The sequence below is a fragment of the Globicephala melas genome, chromosome 3, assembly GCF_963455315.2.
Source record: "Globicephala melas chromosome 3, mGloMel1.2, whole genome shotgun sequence".
Lineage (NCBI taxonomy): Eukaryota > Metazoa > Chordata > Mammalia > Artiodactyla > Delphinidae > Globicephala > Globicephala melas.
Window position 1 is genome coordinate 88,946,292 of NC_083316.1, and position 25,093 is coordinate 88,971,384.

The 25,093-nt window shown below is 34.7% G+C and overlaps 1 protein-coding gene across 2 annotated transcripts in view; it reads right to left on the reverse strand.

Moving 5' to 3' along the window:
- The window catches only part of PJA2 (praja ring finger ubiquitin ligase 2), a 78,866-nt gene that overhangs the window by 22,795 nt on the left and 30,978 nt on the right, over window positions 1-25,093 (reverse strand). For both annotated transcript variants that reach the window (XM_030869908.2, XM_060296091.2), the window contains 2 exons: window positions 13,269-13,454; window positions 1,407-1,592 (listed from right to left, as the gene is read on the reverse strand). In XM_030869908.2, coding sequence (XP_030725768.1) covers window positions 1,407-1,592; window positions 13,269-13,454 — 372 coding nt within the window. The remainder of the gene's footprint in view (window positions 1-1,406; window positions 1,593-13,268; window positions 13,455-25,093) is intronic.

The window sequence follows — 25,093 nt, forward strand, 5'->3', positions numbered from 1 at the left end:
AACCATAACTGCTTCCCAACACACATAGATGACACTAAATAGGCAATTCTGTCACCTGCTGAGCACTGTAATGACTTTGTATAATGTCATCAGAGAAGACATCAGAATTAACAAGGAGTTCAGTAACAGGGGAATGGGCAGACATAAAAGAGGGAAGAGATGAAGGGGGTGTCAAGATCACCAAGACTAGGACTAGGTGAAGCCACTGATTTTCCACAATGTTTGGGAAGACAGAAAATAGGTTTTGGAGGAGAATATTTAGGATGGAATTACAAATTGTGTGGCTGTAAGGAAACCCCACTTCTACTTCCACAACATGGTCAATAAGAGTCTGCTCTGAACATATAATTTTTTTCTTCCCCTAGGGAGTGAGAAAAGGAAACAGTAAGGAGGAATTCATGGAGATGTTGAGTTTCATGTCTGGAACAATTTGGAGAAGTACAAAGAAGTAACTAAACACTCAGAAAGAGAAACTGAAGACACAAAGCAGGCCTTAAAAACATAAGTTCTAGAAACTTGCAGGGTTACCAGGGGTATGAATGAGTTTTTCTTACCTTTATTTTTCTAAATTTTCTGTAATGGAATTTTAACTGGAAAAACAAGACAAATTCTTAAAAATATATCTGTGCAGAGATGAAAACGAGGGTAGTACCAAGTCATGATTTTTCCAGAAAAAGTAACAAAAAGGGATTAGTTGGAACATTCCCTCTATATCTCAATAACTAGCTGCTTCCAGAGGGTTACTGCACACTTGAAAAATAAGTCTAAGTTTATAAACCAAAACAGTTAAATTCTGATCATTATATCATGAGCCATAACAATTCTATAATCCATTTAATTTATATGTTACTTTTATTTGAAGCTCACTGTTCTTTGTCAGCATAAAGTAAATTTAATACATTCAACATTTCTGAGAAGGTACAATTATATTTTCCATATTTTGCATATGAAGAAGGAAAACTATAGTCTTATGATTCAATCACAGGTTTTGAAATTCTTCAGGTAGTATTCATCATGGACTTTTTATTTTTAAAGGATTATACTAAGTGTTATATTAAGGAGATTGGGATACATGACATGCATTTGTTGTATAAAAAATTTTTTTTAAAAAAGCCAAATTTAAAAGTCGGAATCCTCAAACCATTAATTGTATAAATAACTAGGATATAAAGTAAGCTTCCACAGAGCTAACGGTCAAAGAAGGAAGAGGTCATGACTGGAGTAAGAAAGAAGTTCACGTATGAAGTGACACCTGAAATGAGCTTTGAGGGAGAGGAAGACTGACAGATGAGAAAATTGAGCTATTTCTTAGCTGATTATCAAATATTCAGTTTTCATACTTCAGAATCAAAAACAAATTCTACTCAATGATCAATTAAGGATGGTAAACACACTGTGCTACATACCTCCAGTCCACATCCAAGTCTTCACTCACACTGGAGTCATCCTCAAGGTTATTGTTACCATCCAACATGAAAGCTTCTGGCTGTGCAAATTCGTTGGCAGGCTCATTTCCTTCATCACTGCTGCTTTCATTGACTTCATTGTACTGTAACCAAGGAATTTCTCCTTCTTCCAAGGATGTCTGTTCCCTAATACAAACATTTTAATGGAAGAAAAAATATTATTTTTAAAACACATCATAAATTTTTTCTTTAAAGAGTTCTATTTAGTGCAAGTAGATACTTTATTCTTTGAGTTCTAAATTCTTGGTACTTAGATGATTCTAAAAATCTGTTTTCTTTAAAATGTAAAATTATTTAAAAGGGAAGCAAATTTGTTATAGAGTCATATGTATATAGAAATAGCTCCTAATTACATAATAACCTATTTATTTGATATACATACTATGTTCCTATATTTCCTCTTTTGCAGGAGAAAAATAAGAAAAACTCATCCTAGACAATCTGAATCTTTAAGCCCTGATCTTGAGTAGTTTCCCTTCACAGTTAAAATAAAACCCAAGTGCTCAGCCCGGCCTACAAATCTCTACATTATACATGCTTTCCCCTCAGCCCTCTTTTCCAACTCTTCCTATGTTCCTCACTGCTCTTCCCCCATCCCTCATTCACTATACTCCTACTATTCTTTCTTCTCTTGGAGCACATGGAGGTCATTCACCTTGGGGCCGTTTCCTCTACCTGAAATGTACTTTCACCAGAGTTTTGCACAGCCTCCTTCCTTGGTTTTCAGAGTAAATGTCACTTCTTTCAGGGAAGCCTGTCTTGACCACTCATTTTAAGTAGATCACCAGTCACTGACTATATGTCATTCTTCTTGTTTTCATTATAGAACTTACTTTTACTTATCATTTTCTTATTTGTTTACTGTTAGTCATTCTCCCACTAGAAAATAAGCTCACAGAAACAGGGACAGAGAAATCAATAAAGAAAATAAGAAAGATGAAAGAAGTATTTCAAAAATATAAGGAAAAGGATCACTCGATAAATGATATTGAGACAACTGGGTATCCACCTGGAGGGAGGGAGTTAAATCTCTATGTCATTATTTAGTCTTAAATAAATTCCATATCTACTTTTAAAAAAATGCATGTCCATCCTCAACACCACTAAACAAAAAAAGTACAAGAAGAATCAGGAGAGACATTTTTACAAAAATCTCAGTGTCATTTTAAACATTATGCAAAACCTTGAAGCCAAAGATAAACAGATTGTTAAATTTCACAACATACACATTAAAGAAAACACTTACAGAAAAGTCAAAACACCAAAAATCTGGACACAAAGACCAAATTGAGAAATATTAATAATTATATAAGAAAAAAAAGGTATTTCAAGGCTGCAATGACCATTTATAAATAAATTATACTGGTAGGATTTTCTTTTTCATTTTATTTAACAAAAAAATACCTTTTACTATATCAAAAGGAGGTTAAATATAGTCTTGGCAAAGTTTAATTTTAGTTTGGGTTTTAAGATGAGAAATAATGTTATACAACAATTTATGTATTTCAACTTGAAGAACAACTCTAATTAGAATTCTATTCATTCTAATGTGCAAATTTAACTTGAGGGATAAAAATATTTATGAAAGAGATGCAGATAATGCCCACATACAAGAATCAACACATTTTAAATACAAAGAAACAGTATCTCTTTGTATAGCTAAATTCATAAATGTTTCTTTAATTTCAGATCCTAAACTACACTTCAGAATAACACATTTATAAGATTTAGTCTCGTAAAATTAGAGAAATTAGCATAACAAAATGTGCTTATTTTGTTAAATTTTTAATGTCTAATACATAAAGATAGTAGATGCTTTATTTTCATGCATAATAATTAGGTCCAATGAAAAATTAAGCCTCAAATGGTTTTAAAATACAAAATCAAACTAAAAATTCCTAAGCAGCACATCTCTCTTCACACTTTTATGAGAGTACTTGCCACATTGTACTGTAACTCTTCTGGTGACTCATTTGTCTTCTCCTAGACTGGGAACTTCTCAAGGGCATACAATGTTGTCTCTCATCATTGTAGCCTCACTTCCTGTAACAAGTGCTTGACACATCATAGGTACTCTCTCTCTCTGTGTTGCAAATGTAATAATAAATCCTTGAAAAATAATTTTTTAAAAGTTGAATAATTTAGAGATTAAGCCCAGAATAGTCCTTGGAAATGTCTGTTATTTCTAAATACATTTCTGTTTCCTATTATACAGCCATCAAAATGACTCTGTGGGCTTCCCTGGTAGCACAGTGGTTGAGAGTCCACCTGCCGATGCAGGGGACACGGGTTCGTGCCCCGGTCCAGGAAGATCCCACATGCCGCGGAGCGGCTGGGCCTGTGAGCCATGGCTGCTGAGCCTGCTCGTCTGGAGCCTGTGCTCCACAACGGGAGAGGCCACAACAGTGAGAGGCCCGCGTACCGCAAAAAAAAAAAAAAAAAAAAAATGACTCTGTTACTCTGTACTTCAGATACATAACATAAAACTCAAATACATTGGTGAAAATGATTCAGTATAAGAAATAAACATTAATTTATGAGTTTTTTAAATTCAAAGAAGGAAACTAAAATAAGAAATAATTCTGAATCAATAAACAAAAATGTCATTAATACTTTTACTATATAAACAATTCTTGGCTACATATTTTGCTTAAACATTTGATTGTCTTTCACGACTCATTATAACACAGTTACAGAAACAGAAAATAAGTGCTGTTTAGCATATGCTTTCAACATGTTACATAAAGTTCATTCACCATTTAACACAAAACTTATCAGGCTAGAAGAGTAGCCATGTGCTGGGCCAGAGTTGTCTTGAAACTATAACAAAAGGAATTTTGATCTTAAAAAAAAAAAAGAGATTCTGAATAATAGGGTCAAAAGTATCTTTCATTTTGTGTAGCTAACAAGAGAAACAAATATCCCCATGGGAATGTAAGTATATAATGTAAGTTTAGATGCTTAAAAAATCTTGAAAACATTTCAGCAATCTCTGTTTTCTTCCTCCCTATATATATACACATATGCCCATATCACACACACACCATAAGTAACACATTCACAAAAATTTAGACCTCCAAGGCCCTTTCTTCATTTTGGTAATTCAAAAATCAACAAAATGTCATTACAATGTTACACAGTAATTTATGAGACTTAAAAAGACATATTATTTAATCATACCTCCAAATGGTCAAGTCTAAAAAAGTAACCCAGTAGATGGAAGATGCAGAAGCCCTACTGCCACTACTACCAACGTCACAAGTATTTCACCTGGGAAGGGAAATTGCCAATCTGTTCTTTCCTTTTGAGCAATTTCAGCACAGTTTGGAGGAAATGAATGCTGCTGCCGTAACAGGAAGCCAAAAATGCCCCATCAGGTATCTGCACAACCTACCTCCAGTGAAAATCCTAGAAGACCACCCACATGATATTCTCTTAATTACAGGCCATACTGTTACTTCAAAGCTTCAGATAAATAGACTGTTGCTCCCTTTATGATTTATGCTTCATGATTAAAGATCTCTATTTTTCAATAACAGAAACTAAATTTAATAACATTACTGGAATAGCAATATTAAAAGTATTAAGATATACCAATAAACTAATACTATTGGGTATCTTAAAGAAATTTTCATTAAAAAGTTTTAAAATATGTTATTATATAATCATGCATCGTAGAATTTCTGAAAGGCAGACAAATCAAATTAAATCCCTGAAAACACTAACTACTCTGATTTTACAAATCTGAGTGGCTTCCTTTAGCTAATAAAATCAGCAATTTGAGTATCCATTAAAAACAGCACAGAATATTAAATCTTCAGGTTAATACCAACATTTTAAAGTAATATAGCTATATTATAAGAAATTTATTTTATAAAATTCTGGACAGCATAATAAACATTCCTAGTTAAATGGTATTTAACTAACTGGTTTTCATTTTATAACAAGACACACATACATTTAAGTACTTGCTAAGCTTTAGATATAAGCTCATTTTTAATAATACTAATTGTATAGCAAATGTTTAAGATTTCTAATCCCTATCGTGGAGGTAAAGTACAGAAGAAAGTAAATGAAATTTGACTTAAGAGTCAAAAAAGCCTAAAGGGAATTACAGCTTACAAAATCAAGGGTACCCTGTTGCAAATCCTTTGCATGGATTTCATGGCATCCAGTTGCAAAGATGGATTCCCAACACTTAATTTGAAGAATTGTTTCTTTAGTCTAATATATTTAGCATTGATTAATAGAAAAATTTTATTATTAAATTTTTACTAAAAATTGTTAAGAGTATTTACATTAAAAGTTTGTAAAGTCACCAGAACAGCTGGAAAAGCCTAAAGAAAAATACAAAAGTGTGATGTCTCTAATTTAACTTTAAATTCAAAAACATAAATCTCAAATGGACACTTAATACTGTCCAGCAATTACTAAGTGTCTACCTAGTAAGTCTGTTGCCTGGTTCTCTGAAAGCCCATTTCCCACCTTTTCTTATTAAATGTCACCTTCCTATCCTCCCCATCTCTCAACATCTAGTAACAATGAGAATACTGAAGTCACTTGAGACTCATCTTTTCTTCCCAGCAGCAAATCTACAGACTCACCTACACTTGTACCTACCTGTTACCTTTCCACTAGTTACAATGGAGGAGTCTCTGCTCCTATAGACCCTCTCCCTGAGCTATGGATCCCTTTTCATCTTCTTATCTTCTCAAGAACTTCACTTTATCTTTGCTACAATTATCAGTTAATTACTTTCTTCTTGAACATCCTACAAGCAAACAATCATGCTTTTAGGTTTTTAGGGGTGAGAACAACACTTTTCTAGGCCCAAAATCCACCTGTAATCCCTTCCCTTTAGTAAAGAATTGGGTATCTCCATTTTCTCACCTTCAATTCCCTTTACTTTTTAATTTCTTTTTTTCAAATGCAAAATATATACAATCTATTTTAGTTATAAAGCATATTATACTGAACATTCATAAACCCACCACTTAAGCCAGGAACTAGAATATTACGACTGACTAGCATATACCTTGTTTTCTACACTTTTCCTATCCCCTTGGCCTGACCACAGAGCAAAGTACTATCTTGTTGATGCTGTTGTCATTCCACTGCATTTTTCTTTTTTTTAATATTTATTTATTTATTCATTTTTTTGGGCTGCGTTGGGTCTTGGTTGCAGCACACCAGATATTTTGTTGTGGCACATGGGCTCTCTAGTTGTGGTGTGCATGCCCCATGGCATGCGGGATCCTAGTTCCCCAACCAGGGATTGAACCGGCGTCCCCTGCATTGCAAGGAGGATTCTTAACCACTGGACCACCAGGGAAGTCCCTCTATTGCTTTTTTTTTTTAATTTTAAAAAATATTTATTATTATTATTTTTTAAATTTTTGGCTGCGTTGGGTCTTTGTTGCTGTGCACGCGGGCTTTCTCTAGTTGCAGCGAGCTGGGGCGACTCTTCATTGCAGTGCACGGGCTTCTCATTGTGGTGGCTTCTCTTGTTGCGGAGCAGGGGCTTCAGGCGTGTGGGCCTCAACAGTTGTGGCACGCAGGCTCAGTAGTTGTGGCTCGCTGGCTCTAGAGTGCAGGCTCAGCAGTTGCAGCGCATGGGCCCAGCTGCTCCACGGCTCGTGGGATCCTCTTGGACCAGGGATTGAACCCGTGTCCCCTGAATTGGCAGGCGGATTCTTAACTACTGTGCCACCAGGGAAGCCCACCTCCATTGCTTTTTGAAAGATGTTTTCACTATTTTTGCATACTTAAACAAGATATTTACTACTGCTTGTTTTTAAGCTTTATGAAATAGGTATCATACACATTTTCCCAGGAATAGTTGTTCTCACTCAATATTCTATCTTTAAGGTTCATCCATGCTTTTGCATGTAGCTGTGGCTCATTCATTACCATTGCTATGTAATACTCCATGTACGAATATGCCACTAATTTTTCTCTTATTAATTAATACTTGGGTAATATCCACCTCAACCAGCAGTGTGTAAGAACGGATTTATATCCTCCAAAACACCTGACATTGTCATATTTCTTAATATTTGCTAATCCGATGGGTGGGTAAAAGATGATACCTCCTTGTAATCTTAATGTACACGCCCCTGATTACTAATGATGTAAGTAAGCATCTTTTGATATTTTTATTCACCATTAATATTTCTTCTTCATTGAATTACCTGCTCAATGTTTTGGTGATTTTGCAATCAGACTGTCAGTTTTTCTTACTGATGTCTAGGAGTTCTTTTTTTTTTTTTGCGGTACGCGGGCCTCTCACTGTTGTGGCCTCTCCTGTTGTGGAGCACAGGCTCTGGATGCGCAGGCTCAGAGGCCATGGCTCACGGGCCCAGCTGCTCCACGGCATGTGGGATCTTCCCGGACCGGGGCACGAACCCGCATCCCTTGCATCGGCAGGCGGACTCTCAACCACTGCGCCACCAGGGAGGCCCTAGGAGTTCTTTATACATTCTGCACATTAAGACTTTATACTATAAATATATTTTCCTAGTTTGGTTCTTTCCTTTTCGGTGTCTCTTCCTTTACAACTTCTTTTATTTTTCTGCCTTTTATTATTCTCCCATCCTGCCATGCTAATACTTCCCCCCCAATGGCTACAGAAATGGTGCAACCTGTCTTGCTCCTGATCTTAAGGGGGAATTTTTTTTAATGCTTCCTTATTGAAATGATTTCTATTTTTTTTTAGACAGTTTTTATGAGGGCAAGGAAATTCTGTTCTGATCTTAGTTTCTGAATTTTTATCATAAGGAGGCACTGAACATTACTAAGTGATTTTTTTTCCCTTGCATCTACAGAATTTATCATATGAATTTTCTCCTGTATTTTGCTAACGATTTGGTGATGACATTTACAGGTATACAATGTGAAACTACTTCTGCATATCTGGAATAAACTCAGATTGGTAACTGAGTTTTATCTGTTAAAAAAATACACTTACAAATTCAGATTTCCAATAATTCTCTTTAAGATTTTGATGTGTATTTTAATGAACGAAATAGGTTTATAATTTCCTTCACAAATTCTTTTGGTATTAGGGTTATATTGGCCTTATTCGAATGACTTGGAGAAATAGTTCTTTTTCCATTCTCTTGAAGGGTAGTGTGATATGATCCTTGAAAGTTTAGTTTAAGAGAATTCGGCTCTAAAATCACCTGGATCAGTTGTTTTCTCCATGGGAAGATTTTAAACCACTGATTATGTATCTGTAATAGTTATCATATTATTTAGGTTTCCTATTTCTTCTTGAGTGACTTTTGGTGAATTCTATTTTTCTAGGATTTTGTCAACTTCTTCTAAGTTTTCAAATTTACTGGTATAAAGTTCATAGTACTCTTTTTAAAAAGTCTATACAAACTTTATTGTGTTTGCAGCTGTGTCCACTTTTGTGTTTCAGTATTATTTGTGTCATCTTTATTTTCCTGTTCACTATCAAGTAGAATGTCTCTTTTTCTTAATCTTTTCAAAGTATCAGCTTCTGATTTCTTTGATTCTATCGTAACTGTTTTCTGATTTATTGAATTTTGTTCTTATCTTCCCTAATTCTAATTCTTATCTCCTTAGTTTCTTTGTTGATTCTAATATTCCTTTTCTGTTTTTTAAGTTAAATGCATAGCTACTCCACTTTCAGCTTTTGTTCTTTTCTAACATAAGCATTTATAAAGATAAATTTCCCTTTAAATATCAATTTCATTGCAATTCCACAGATTTTGATTGGTGGTATTTCCATTATCATTGAGTTGGTGAGCATTTTAAACTTCTAGTATGATTTCTTCTTTGCCCTACTGCTTTTTTTTTTTTTTTGTGGTACGCGGGCCTCTCACTGTTGTGGCCTCTCCCGTTGCAGAGCACAGCCTCCAGACGCGCAGGCTCAGCGGCCATGGCTGCTCCGCGGCATGTGGGATCTTCCCGGACCGGGGCACGAACCCGTGTCCCCTGCATCGGCAGGCAGACTCTCAACCACTGTGCCACCAGGGAAGCCCTGTCCTACTGCTTTTTTAAAAGGATGGATAATTTAAAATGCATGGAGGGTTTTATATAAAGTATATTTATATATTAAGAATTTATATTTGTATTATTTATTTCTAAATTAATTGCACTGTGGTCAGAGAAAATGGTCTCTAGGACATTGATTCTTTGAAATGTGTTAACCTGTACTTTGCAGTCTAGTACATGTTCAGTTTTTGTGTGTTTGTGTATTCCACAGCATGCAGTGTTCATTAAAGCAAGCTTAAGTAAGTTGTTCAAATCTGCAATTAATTTTTTATATCCATGAATCATTAATTGAGAAAGGTATTTAAAAATTTTCTAATATGACAGAAAATCTGTCAATATTCTCAAGGTTGGTTAAATTTTGATGTATATATTTTAAGTCTGTGCATTCAAGTTTAAAACTGCTACATTTTACTAGTAAATTGGACTTACTACATAGTGACCTCCACTCTCCCCATTAATGCTTTTTCTGTCTTTAAGTCTAAATTGCTAATGTTAGTATAATTAGTCCATTTTCTTTTAGTTAGTGTTTCCCTGAAATATCATTTTCTGCCCTTTTACTTTCAATCTTTCTGTATATTAATGCTTTAAGTGTGTCTTTTGTAAACAGCATTTAACTTTAAGAAAATCCAACTGATTTGAAGCTTTTCTTTCACAAGCAGAGAGTAAGCAATTTATGTTTATTACAGGACTTTTTCTTACATCCTGCTTTTTCATCTTTATTTTTCTTCCCTTTTTTATGCTTTTTCTTCCTTTTTTTTAACTGTTATTTGGATTGACTTTAAATGTTATTTTTCCATGTCTTAAACTCCTTTTTTCCTCTTCTACTGGTTTCCAATACATATACTCTGTATTTATTCTTGTAGTTGTTACCCTTGAAATTTTACCATACAAATTTAACATGTCAACAGTTAACTTTCAGACCTCTCCCAAACTATACACTTCAACTCTGATCTTCCCCCATCAACTGAAATACTACTGCTGTCCAGCATTTTAGTTCTGTTCCCCCTCACCACTTGATTTCTATTTTTTTTAATCAAACTACCGGTTTTATTACTGTAGGATATCAATGCAAGTAGCTGATGATTTTCAAATGTGTTTCTGTTTATACATATACCTGTACATCTACCTACAATTCAGGATACTTTCCTTAAACTTGTAGGTTAAATATCCAAGTGCCTCCTGCCGTCTACAATGCATGTCTCACTGGCACTGAAAATTTCAAAAAGGAGTTCCTACTTCCCAGTCCTCTCCTCAGGCTTCCTCATCTCAGTCAACAACATTAACATCTACCCAATGTTCCAACCAAAAAACCTAGGCATAACTGACTGATTTCTCCCTCATCTCACACCCAATCCTTCCTAATACTTATAACTCAAAAATATTCTGAAACCTCTTCACCTTTTTAAATTCTCACTACCATCCCCTCACAGCCTAATCCACTCTCATCCTCTTTTTTACTTTAGTCCCTTTCCAATTCGATCTCCACAAAGCTGTTAGAGTGATCCTTTAAAAATGTGTGTCAAATCAGTTAATTCCTCACTTAAAATCTCACTGCTCTCTGAATAAATTCCAGATGCTACATGTCCTGCATAGTCTGGTTCCTGCCAACTTCATCTCATATTACTATTCTTTCCACTCATCTGCTTCAGCCCCACTACCGTCTTACATGCCAAGCCCTTTCCTTTTCAGTACCTCTGCTCTCATCTTTCTTTTTGCCTAGAAAGCTCTCCTTCAACTAACTGCTAATTCTCATCTTTTAGAGCTCAGCTCAAAAGTCAATTCCTAAGAGAAGTCCTCCCTGATCACTCTAATTAATGTAAGCCTCTGTCAGTTACTTTATCACATTAGTGTTTTATTCCCTTCACAGTAATTATCAGTTTGTAATTTATCATATTTGTATCTTGTTTATTACCTGCCTCTCCCACCATAATGTAAACTTCATGGGAGAATCTTATTTGTCGTGTTCACTGATAATAATCCCAGGATCCAGTACCATGCTTGGCACATACTATATGCTCGATAAATATCTGTTGCATGAATAGCTACTATCACAAATTACATATGAAAAAATTAATAAAACTTAGTAAACTAACTAATAGTGATTAGAGATGATCAAACATAAAGTTAGGAAGAGGAAAAAAATGCCACCTCAACCTACCACTATCAAAACCAATTATGTTCTTACATTTCTTTCTTTACAAATTTTCTAATATGCTTTATCTCCAGAGTTTCTTACAGAAGTAATCTCAAACTGGAAATTTAAACTTTTTGAAAAGTAAAAATTGTAATGTCCAAGTTGAAATAGGTGTTTCCTAAGAAAACATATTTACCAAAATAGTTCCCTTGAGAGACTAAATTAGAACCAATTATTATAGAAAAAAAATTTAATTATCAAAGAAATACTCCCTCACAACAAAACACCAAGCCTAGAAGGTTTCACAAGCAAATACTAACAGTCTTTAAAGGAATAAATAGCTATTTAAACACCAAAAGATATACACACACACTCTCACACAAATATATATATATATTTGTGTATATATATGTGTGTGTATATATATACACACACAAATATATAAATAAATAAATAAATAAAATTGCTCATGATCATTAGGCCAAAAGTAAAAAATCATTATATCATTTCCATTGGTGCTAACAAGACTTTAATAAAATTCAACAAACATTCTTGCCAGAAACCTATGAAATACAAACAGGTAAAATTTCCTTAGTGTGATTGGGATTGACATATATACACTAATATGTATAAAACAGATAACTAATGAGAACCTGCTGTATAGCATAGGGAACTCTACTCAATGCTCTGTGGTGACCTAAATGGGAAGAAAATCCAGAAAAAGAGGGGATATATGTATACGTATAGCTGATTCACTTTGCTGTACAGCAGAAACTAACACAACATTGTAAAGCAACGATACCCCAATTTAAAAAAAAATTTTTTTTTAATTTCCTTGGTGTGATTTAAGACAAAAAAATTGTGTATGTGTGTGTGTACATGTATGAAATAAACCTAAAACCCCAAATCATTCTTACTAGGGAAATACTAGTGGAGCAAGGGCTGGTAAACTATGGCCTACAGGTTATTTCCAGCTTGCCAATTTTATAAATACAATTTTGTTGGAAGACAGTTACACCCATTCATTACATATTGTCTATGGCTACTTTTACACTATAACAGTAGAACTGAGGAGCTCCAACAGAGACTGACACACAAAGCTGGAAATATTTACTATTTGGCCCTTTGTAATACAAATTTGACAAGCCCTGCACTAGAGCATTCCCATTAAAGTTAGGAAAAGACAAAGATATATATCATCAACCACTAATTTCTGGAGATATCCAATGCAATTAGAGAGAAATATTAAAACTTCAACTTTTCCTACTGCCTGCATTTCCATGAAAAAATCACTGATTTCCCTCTGAGGGCTTCCCTTCTCCCTTGCTATTATCTTCACTGAATAGCAATGGCAGCTCTGATTCACTCATACCTGACTTACCAAAATGATCTCTTAAATGTCCAACATTTCTTCAATAAAGCAAAATGGAAACACATACTGTATCTAAGACAAGACACTGTAATTACCAGTATTTTCAATTTAATTGTTCTTTGGAAAACACCGAAGGCATAACAAAATTCAGCAGGATCTACTGATCCTACATAGGGCTTGTAAATGCAATTAATAGCATATCCAACATCTGAATGTGATGTATAACACTCTTGTGCAGTACGCATAAAAATAACAAATCTTACTGTTAACATACCCTTCCTGAAGAGATAATTCTTGGTTTTCCTCTTCGGGACCACTGCTATCACTTTGTAGTTCAGGTTCATTCTCATCTTTTCCTGGCAGAGTCTCCCAGCTTTCATCACTTGAGGACTGATCTTTTTCCGTACCAGAAAATCGATGAGGCAAAGAGGCAGACCATTCTCCATCACTGCATTCTGAACTGCAAATTTAGAACAGAAATATACTGTCATTACAAGTGCATTTATCATTTGGAGTGTTAACCAGGCATCATGGTAGAGAGTGGAGTACTGATGCTCTACATGTTTCATCAGGTGCCAATTAAATTTTAACTTATTTTAAAAATAAATACAGGGCTTCCCTGGTGGCGCAGTGGTTGAGAGTCCGCCTGCCGATGCAGGGGACACGGGTTCGTGCCCCGGTCCGGAAGGATCCCACATGCTGCGGAGCGGCTGGGCCCGTGAGCCATGGCCGCTGAGCCTGCGCGTCCAGAGCCTGTGCTCCGCAACGGGAGAGGCCACAACAGTGAGAGGCCCGCATACCGCAAAAAAAAAATAAAAATAAATAAAAAAACAAATAAATACAGAGATAAATATTCAGCAGAATGTAACTTTTTCAAATGAACATAGCATATGGCAAGTTATGAAATTATCAATTTATTATTTTCTTCATTAAAGTAACTAATTTTGTGGTGCTTAGACACAGGTTCTTTATATTTTAGACATACTTCTACGCAAAATTTTCAGTAATTTATTCGATAATGCCAGGTTAAATGCTATCTGGAATAAATAATAGAGTTATTACTCACCTGACTTAAAACAACTTTCTAATTACATACTGACAACTGATATTACATCCTCTATGAATAATTTTCACTATTACCATGTTTTAAAAGCTTACTTTTTTCTTCCTTTTACAAAAAACACTTTACAATGGAGAGAGATTCAATTCATAAAAAGCAGCACTGACAAATCTTTACTGAAGTCCTTTGGTAAGACTGTGAACACAAAATAAATTTCAACTCAAGAGAATATTTCGATAAGGAATGAAAAAGTGTGATAAAAGGGTTAATAAAAAATCTCCGAAGAATTACTGTTAGATAGTATACGTATTTAACTTTGGTTAATTTGGTCACATTCAACAACAGCAAAGCATCAGACATCTTATACTACCAGAAGCTAAAATACTATTTAACAGTGTTGAAAATAAATCTTAAATGCTTTTTCTAACCATATCAACCATTCTGGTCAAGAATTCTCTTAAAGATATTACCCTTTGTGCACTGACTTTTAAGAAACCCCAAAATCACAAAATTTAATCTACTTTTTTGAAAGGAAGTGATAATTGGTATTGTCTCCTTCTACAGGCAGATAAACCCAAGATGCAATTAACGAAGAGCAGCATTAATCTGAGCTCTGAGAAGTTAGCAGAAGTAAAAAAAAAATAAAATCAACTCCCAATTTTCAGGGCCCAAATATCCTGGAGAAGAAATAGAACAGAGCCCTGGCATAGCAAATAAAAGGTGTTCCTTCACTGGGTATGAGCCAAAACTGCTTATATTCTGTAAAATTTTCTGTGACCCAAAGAATAATCTAAGATCAAGTAAATCATTTCCAGACTTGTATCAGTGTCAAAATCTAACACAGAAAATAGTTTTAAAGGAGCTTACTGAGCTAACTTCCCTTGACTATGAAGCTTCTCAAATTCACAGCTAAATTACCAACTCCAGTTTTGAAATGTTTTTAAGAAGTAGGGTTGGATTTCTAGATTAATTTCTGGCAATTTTTAACACCTACTTAAAAGTGAATTTCATTTTTTAAACATTTCTCTCAGAGATTGATCCTGTCCAGAAAGATAACATATGAAACTTCTGAACTTTTCTGAATTAATGAAATAACTGATAGAATATCTCCAAATTTCAATAGAAAAAGAATGTCTATGATAAACAGTCAACATATTTAAGAAGCTTATGTCAAGGACTGGCAAACTATAGCCTTTTAGCCAAATCTGGCCCTGCTGCCTGCTTTGTTTGTTTGTTTTATGGTATGTGAGCTAAAAATGTTTTTTTTTTTTTTACCTATTTATATTGGATTTTGCCTCTTAGTTTAAAAAACCTAAAATATTTACTATCTGGCCCCTTAAGAAAGTTTGCAGACCCCTGGCCTACATCATTATTACTCATTACACATAACACTCACCTCGAAGTAGATAACTTTTAAATATATATCCCCAGCCCTGATCACCATACTAAGCTTTTATAACCACTAACTGCCCACCAAACATTTTTAGATTTTCAGCCTCCTTTTAAAAATTATATTTTTATAACAAAATTCATCTGCCATATAAGTCCCTTTCTTGATTTTCTATCTAATGGTATTATCCTGCCCTTAAGCTGGAAACCACATATCTTTGACTCTTCAGAAACTCCCCACTTTTAAGTCATTTTCTACTTTCCATTCTTTCTGTTCAATGGCTCTTATGTCCTAGCTCCTTTTTCTCCATTTCCCCTAACAAACCTTGGTTCAAGTGCTTTTCTCCAAACCTAGATTGAGACAATCAATTATTAACTGGTGTCCCTAAACTTAATCCCAAATCCCTCAACTCAAAGAACGCATTCTGAATATTCCTATCACTTCCATTTATATCAAACAGTACATTTCTAACATTACTCCAAAAACTTTCAACAGTTCCTCTCTACTAAAGCTGCATTTCATAAACTTAAGCCGTTTGCCTACAGTCCTCACAATTTTTGCTACAGTTGTACATTAACACTGTGTCTTAAGGTACAGCAGTTGAGAACACAGGTTCTGGAGTCAGCTGGCCTGGATTTGAATGCACCAGTTATTAGCTGTGAAAAGGTTACTTAACCTCTCTGTACCTTTATTGCCTCACCTATCAGGTAAATATAATAGTATCCACTATCTCATTGAGTTCATTTGAGGAATAAATGAGTTAATATATAGAAAACATTCTAACAGTGCTTAGTAAATAATGTCATCAGCAACTATTATCAAATCTTTTTTTAAACAACAGTTTTTTTTCACTCAAATACATTTTAGTTATCTCTTAAGCAATATCCATAAAGTTCCAAATTTGATGTGCTAGCTATATTTTTTTTGATTCACACTAATATAAATATATAATGATAAAAATTAAAAACACTTGTCTGTGTGCCACTTAATATATCTTAACCCTCTTTAAAAAATACTGGCCTAGGGCTTCCCTGGTGGCGCAGTGGTTGAGAGTCCGCCTGCCGATGCAGGGGACACGGGTTCGTGCCCCGGTTTGGGAAGATCCCATATGCCGCGGAGCGGCTGGGCCCGTGAGCCATGGCCGCTGAGCCTGCGCGTCCGGAGCCTGTACTCCACAACGGGAGAGGCCACAACAGTGAGAGGCCCGCGTACAGCAAAAAAAAAAAAAAAAAAATACTGGCCTACAGAAAAAAAAAGTTTGAACTTCGAATGGCACTTATGATTTATTACATCTGATCCTAGTTATGAGTACATCCTTACATCCAACTCTTTCCTTCCAATATATGCTTTATTCCAAATGCTGTCCCCCAAATACGAATTTTCATCACAACTATTCCTCCCACCACCAAGAATGTCTTCACAATCACTTCACCTTTTTTCCCATTTCAGGACCAGATCACTCTTTCAAGACCTTCCTCGAAAACACTGCTTCTTTTGTTTTTCAATTAATTAATGGACTAGCCTTCTTATTCGTTCAGTCTAAACCACTAAAGTGCAGCTGCTTCTTTAACACTGCATTTAACGGTATTTTTCTAAGTGCAAAATCACAGTTCCTTTTCCCAGAAAAGCATCTAAGGAGATCTGTCTGAATTGTGAAGCACCTGTAAGCTCTTGGAAGTTAACTAAGACTGTGCTATCGAACGACTTTACATAGACAACTTTCAGTGATATCAGTTTATTTAAAAAGGGCCAACAATTAATCGTCTTTAAAGTACGTTCCCCAGAAATTAACATACATTTGTGATATAAGTGATAGAAAGTAATATATCAATAATTTCCTATTAATAATTCATTCTGAACGTTATTATCTATGACAAATTTCAAACTTAATGTCTATTAATAATTTGTAGCTCTAAAAGTCCAAACTGGCTCAGAGGGCTAGTCAGAGGAAACTATGAATCGATGGCTAAGATTTTTTACTATGAAAAACAAAAAACCTACCACAGGCAATTTCTTTACTGAAGAAACAAAATACTACATTTAACATCAGGTGAAAGTTCCATCTACAACATATGATAGCCTTTTTCACCGTGGCAGTGGAACACCACAATGGCAAGAGCAAGCTCTGAAGTCTGATAGAGTTTAGGTTAGGATCTGCTCAGTACTTACTAGTACAAGCCTGGGCAATGAATGAACTTCCCTGAGCTCACTTCTCCTCATCTGTAAAATGAGGATATTAATATTTACTTTTCAGGTCTACAGTGCTGTTTAAATGAATACCACAGATAAAATGTTTTACACAATTTTTGGAAAATGGTAAACATTTAATAAAGGTAGTTCCTTCTTTCATTATATAAGCTGTTTGCTTAGAAATTTCATTTGGATTTTCTACCAGCACACCACCATTTTCCTCTTTTATCTACCAAAGAAAATCTACTTGACATCCTCTGGTCTTACTGAATAGCAGTATCAGCCTCCTGGTCACCCAACAGCTTTATACCAGAGGTCAGCAAATTATGACCTGGAGCAGAAGCCAAATCCGGCCACCTGTCTGTTTTTTAGTGGCCCGGACGCTAAGGATGTTTTTTTCATTTTAAAATGGTCATACAAGTATCCACATAATATCCTCAATATTGCCTTTTGGTCCACAAAGCCTAAAATATTTACTATCTGGTCAACCTTTTAAAAAAAGTTTGCAGACCCCAAAGAAGACGCAGCAAAGAAGCATCGAACATAGGTCAATGGAAGAGAAACCATGGAGCAGAAAAGGGTGAGCAAACAGCTCAATGGTAGCACTGAAGTCAAAGAAAATGGGTAGAGAAAAAAATCAATTGGCTATGGAAATTGGGAGGTCACTGTTAACATGGGAGAATACAGAAATAATACAGGGAGTTAGATTTTGAGGCATTTAATAATAGTGGATAGTGAAAGAACAGAAGCAGAGTATGTGGAACATTTATTCTGAAAATTCAGCAGTGGAAGAGAAAATATAAACAGGCAAGTAGTTAAAAGAGGGAGCAAGATCAATGAAGGCTGCCCCCAGGATTTAGAAAATTTAGAGAAGGAACCCAGGAGTAAAGGTAACAGATATGTAAGGTGTCAGATATGACTGCAGGCACAGAATGAGAAAAGTCAGCTCTCTTCATTGAAGAAGAAATTTAAAATAGGAACCAATACCAACATATTCTAATATGTTAGTACGTTAATATGTATTCTGATGGAGGAGAGGAAACAAGAAAGTTCACATTTAATTATTTCAGTATCTCCAGGAAAGCAGAGACAAAGTTATCCACTAAGAATGACAGGAGTATAAGGAACTAAAAGCAAAAAGAGAAAAGATTTTAAAATAACTTCTCAAGGAGAACAAGCAACAGAACAAACAGGACACAAAATGGTCATGGACTAACGAGGACCCATTTGTTCTTGATTATAAAAGCGTGTGAGTTAAACATTAAAAATTTTTCAAAGTAAAAACTAAAATACCACTGTGACTTTTATATGGTCTTTCATTAGTACTGTCTCCTGTTAACATTTAGAGCTATATGCAAGAGCAAAAAACTATAACTTACTCAAGTATTACACTCTTTACAGATTCAATTGTGAATCAAAAAACCTTTTTCACATAAATAAAATTATATGTGGTTTCTAGACAAAACATTTTATGTACAAATCTAGGTAGAAATAAGATACAGAAGTAAAACCAGGCAAAAGCCACCTCTTATTCCCTAAGTCCCCCAAGGAATGGTTTGTTTGTCTTCTTTGATATTTATCACATCCACAAAAACTCAACTATATAGGAGCTTAGGGAAGAGTGAAATTTTAGATAATTTTCTTATCTGACCATCTGTGGATCAAAAACACTTCTGAATTTTATTGAAAATACTCTGGAAGGAAATTATATTAAAACATATTATATAATTCAATGCATTTTCCAAAATAGTATACTAACCATAATCTAACAGTTTGGGACTTTTTACTAGTACTAACACTGAACTATGTTGTAATAAAGTAATACAAATGGAAGCTGTTCAAATCTATGTCTACTTAATTTAGTAAATAAGACCCAAATGGTTTGGTTTTTTGGCTGTGCCAGGCAGGTTGTGGGACCTTAGTTCCCTGACCAGGGATCGGACCTGAGCCCTTGGCAGTACCACGGGAAGTCCCTGGTTTTTCTTTTTGAATTCTGCCTGCCTTTTACAACTTTCTGATCTTTTCCTCTAGTATCAAAATATTGTAATCTATGACTCCCTAGCATGCCTGAAGAACGAAGTTATTTATCCCCAATTTACTCCTTTTAAACTTCTATGAACTTGGAAACAAGATATAAAGTTTTCCTAAAATATTAGAGCATGTGCTTAAAGATCTTTGTTTTGGCTGTTCATAGATGTTTTACTTGTTGGGAGATAGCGAGATCAGAGGAGCTTTCTTCATGGCTTTCAGCAAACATACAGGAGAGGAAAGGAGCTTAATTTAGCCTCAATGATAATTATCTGTATATTCTGTCTTCCTCATAAGGCTGGTGAACACCAAGGCAACAGGAATCATGATTATTTGTATTTACAGAGTACCTGAAACAAAATGTGACCCCTGGGAGGATTTCAATAAATCCTTTTTAAGTATATCAAATTGTAATCAACTAAATAACCAATATTCCTTTTATTCTCCCAAAGTCATCAACAACAACAAAAAAGTTGTCCTGACATTTTTATCTTTGGTAAGGTTTTTTACCTTTTAAGCAAGGTTAAGGCCTAGGGACAAAAACTCTGCCAAAAAACCTCAAGTACTGTAAGAAGTGGTTAAGAGATAGCACACCTCTTTTCAGAGCGATTAGGCCTAAGGTTAAAATGTGCTGGCATGGCTGAAAGGTTCTTTTAAACTCAAGATCTTGTCCTCAAACAGTTATTAAAGTTCTCAGGGTATATTTCAAAAGAGCAGGGTATTAACCTAACTCTCCGGTCTAATTCCAAGTCTGGTAATTATATGCTGCCTGTTAAAATTCCCCTTGCAGTTGTAATTTAATAAGGTGGCGTTCAGTTCTCGTCAAACAGCTCAGAGCAATGCAACCAGCTACAATGCTTATCCCATAAAGTGTAATGTTTCAGATGTGATTAAGTGATCATTTAAAATTTTTCAGGGAATCAGGCCGTACATTCATTAAAGTATTTTTCCAGTTGTAAAGAATAAACTATATACTTTTTAAGGGGCCAAAAATTCCTATACCTTGAAATGTCACAGTAAATTTTAGTTTATGTTCTTTGTAAGAGAGTTCTGTAGTTATTATAATACTAACATGACAAGAAAACTCTTCAAATATATCATCTTCAAGTTTTACAAAGCAGAGAAAATGCAAAAATCCCTCACAGACGCAAAGCAGAAGCTATTTATACTTTCCTTCTCAAGGTACTGGTGAGAGAGTCACTGTGTTTCCCCATTTCTCCAATCTGCAAATACCAGAACTTAGGAAAACTACAGTAAAACATTAGGAAGATGAACAAGTGGCAAAATGAAACTAAACAGGAGTGTACAGCTATGAAATTTCAACATTTATCTGGCGCCATATTAAAAGGCATTCTGGAACTGTGATCTCTTGCAGAGAGTAAGGGCAGAGGAACTGGAAACAGTAGCACAGAAATAGAATTACTCCCCAAGATTGTACAGACTATTTAAATGAGGTCCTAAAATATATCTTAAGGCTTACAGATGCATATATAGGTAGAATCCTAGGTAGAATCATTATCCTTGATGAAAGCCTTAAAAAAGAAACAAAAAAAAATAGTAAGTGTTTCTGTCATTTCGATGTGTCTTAAAGAATACTCTAAAATTAGTTCCATCATTTAAGTACACCCAACTATAGGTTCTATAAGTCAATATATTACTAAAAAGTTTCTATTAACTGTGTTTTTCTCATCTATATTCTGTTTATTAAAAAATCTGTCATTTTTCAGAGTACTGACATTATCACTCAAGGAAAAAACTTATAAATAAATATACAAAGACAACACCCTATAACTCTTAAAAGGCCAGAATCATTCTAGGCAAAGAAAACAATGCTACTATTAACAACAACAACAGCAAAAATCAATTTAAAAAGCAAGAGCCAAAAACACTACCATTTACCACTGCAACAAAAAGAATAAAATATCTAGGATTAAACCTACCTAAGGAGACAAAAGACCTGTATGCAGAAAATTATAAGACACTGATGAAAGAAATTAAAGATGATACAAACAGATAGAGAGATATACCATGCTCTTGGATTGGAAGAATCAACATTGTGAAAATGACTCTACTACCCAAAGCAATCTACAGATTCAACGCAATCCCTATCAAACTACCACTGGCATTTTTCACAGAACTAGAACAAAAAATTTCACAAGTTGTATGGAAACACAAAAGATCCCGAATAGCCAAAGCAATCTTGAGAAAGAAAAACAGAGCTGGAGGAATCAGGCTCTCTGACTTCAGACTATACTACAAAGCTACAGTCATCAAGATAGTATGGTACTGGCACAAAAACAGAAATATAGATCAATGGAACAGGATAGAAAGTCGAGAGATAAACCCACGCACATATGGTCACCTTATCTTTGATAAAGGAGGCAAGAATATACAGTGGAGAAAAGACAGCCTCTTCAATAAGTGGTGCTGGGAAAACTGGACAGCTACATGGAAAAGAATGAAATTAGAACACTCCCTAACACCATACACAAAAATAAACTCAAAATGGAGTAAAGACCTAAATGTAAGGTCAGACCCTATCAAACTCTTAGAGGAAAACATAGGCAGAACACTCTATGACATAAATCACAGCAAGATCCTTTTTGACCCACCTCCTAGAGAAATGGAAATAACAACAAACATAAACAAATGGGACCTAATGAAACTTAAAACCTTTTGCACAGTGAAGGAAACCATAAACAAGACCAAAAGACAACCCTCAGAATGGGAGAAAATATTTGCAAATGAAGCAACTGACAAAGGATTAATCTCCAAAATTTACAAGCAGCTCATGCATCTCAATATTAAAAAAACAAACAACCCAATACAAAAATGGGCAGAAGACCTAAATAGACATTTCTCCAAAGAAGATATACAGATTGCCAACAAATACATGAAAGAATGCTCAACATCATTAATCATTAGAGAAATGCAAATCAAAACTACAATGAGATATCATCTCACACCAGTCAGAATGGCCATCATCAAAAAATCTACAAACAATAAATGCTGGAGAGGGTGTGGAGAAAAGGGAACCCTCTTGCACTGTTGGTGGGAATGTAAATTGACACAGCCACTATGGAGAACAGTATGGACGTTCCTTAAAAAACTAAAAATAGAACTACCATATGACCCAGCAATCCCACTTCTGGGCATAAACCCTGAGAAAACAATAATTCAAAATGAGTCATGTACCACAATGTTCACTGCAGCTCTATTTACAATAGCCAGGACATGGAAGCAACCTAAGTGCCCATCGACAGATGAATGGATAAAGATGTGGCACATATATACAATGGAATATTACTCAGCCATAAAAAGAAACAAAATTGAGTTATTTGTAGTGAGGTGGATGGACCTAGAGTCTGTCATACAGAGTGAAGTCAGAAAGAGAAAAACAAATACTGTATGCTAACACATATATATGGAATCTAAAAAAGAAATAAAAAATGGTCATGAAGAACCTAGGGGCAAAACGGGAATAAAGACGCAGACCTACTAGAGAATGGACTTGAGGATACTGGGAGGGGGAAGGGTAAACTGGGACGAAGTGAGAGAGTGGCATGGACACATATACACTACCAAACGTAAGGTAGATAGCTAGTGGGAAGCAGCCACATAGCACAGGGAGATCAGCTTGGTGCTTTGTGACCAACTAGAGGGGTGGGTTAGGGAGGGTGGGAGGGAGGGAGACTCAAGAAGGAAGAGATATGGGGATATGTATATATGTATAACTGATTCACTTTGTTATAACGCAGAAACTAACACACCATTGTAAAGCAATTATACTCCAAAAAAGATGTTAAAAAAATAAATAAATAAAATAATTAAAAAAAAAACCAAGAGCCAAGTAAACTACCCTTTTTCTTGAGGGTGGAAAACAGTGTAAATATTTCATCAACTTCATTAGATGACATCAGGCCTAATTATAAAAAGCAAACAAGAAAAGCTTTTATTTTTGATTAGTGTCTATAATGGAGAAAGCACAGCCAAATTAAATGATTTTCTTCAAAAAAGCAAAATGTAGTAAAAAATGCTTAGAAATACTACTTAACAATTCCCACTGGGGTCTAAGCCAGCACCCAGAAATCAAACACTTTCATATTTCTGTAGCAAAATGTATGAATACTTGAAAATAGTCCTCGTTTTAATTTAGATCTAGATCTGCCATCAAGTAAGTTAATATTAGGTCAGGTTTTGTTGTCAATTTCTGTTTTTAGAACTTTGCAGATTTTGGATAAAAGACTGTGGACCTAAACTGAAAAAACAGAAATAAATCAGGCACAAGTTCTTTTTTTTTTTTTTTTTTTAATTGGCCGCACCACACGGCATACAAAATCTTAGTTCCCCAGCCAGGGATAGAACCTGTACCCCCTGCAGTGGAAGTGCAGCATCCTAACCACTGGACTGCCAGGGAAGTCTCAGACACAAGTTCTTAACTAACTTTATTCTTAGCTTAGAAAATAGTAGGTTACATAAATATTGTCTGCTAACCCTTGAAGTTTACAAACTTCAAGATAGCAGTAGAATATTTTAATTATTTCTACAAGTTACTTATACTATACTACGGAAGCTTAATTCATACATCCAATGAAAATCAAAAAGATTTTATTAACTTTATGATATGAAATAAAATATATAAAATGCATTCATATTCAAAAGGATAAATTTCTTCCCTTGTAGTACTTTCTAGTTAAAAAAAACTATTTCTTTAAATTAATAAAATCTTGAAATTGCACTGTAATTGAGCATGGCAAGGGTTCCCACTAGCTTAAAAGGATAGGTGAAAGTGACTCTGGGGTAATGAAAAGTCAGCAGTTGGACAAAGAAATTCTCCATTTCTCTCTTCTTTCTGTTGTCCTACAGTTTGGAAAAAAAGGAATCTATGTAAGAGGAAACAGAATGCTTATTGTAAGAAAAGTTATATGTTCTCTTGAAAATAGTAAATTATAGTAGTGAAGAACACAGAGACTGGAGTTAGTCAATAAGTAGATAATCAAATTCCAGCTCCACCTTTTACTAGCTTTGTGACCTTAGGAAGTTAGTAAGTGCTCTTATGCCTCAGTTTCATCTGTAAATGCGGAAAATAATAGAATGTACCACATAAAGTTGTTAATGAAAATTAAATGCTAAACAAAAATAAGTAAAAAATAAACAGTGACAGGAACAGCAACAGGAAGAATAAACAGGTGATATTAGTAAATACTGGCAAAGTTAATGCAATATTACCAATCAAAATTTTCTGTGGTTTTAATCACTTTTTAAACCCAGACTGGCTTAGAAATTTTTTTTAATACAATAAATGTTTACCTTGCATTTTATTAACTGAAATACCATGAACTGAAATAATTAGTAGCTCTATCTTTTTATAATAATGAATAACCATTACCTGAACTTATAATTTCTGTAAAATCCTGAAATCCCTCAAAGA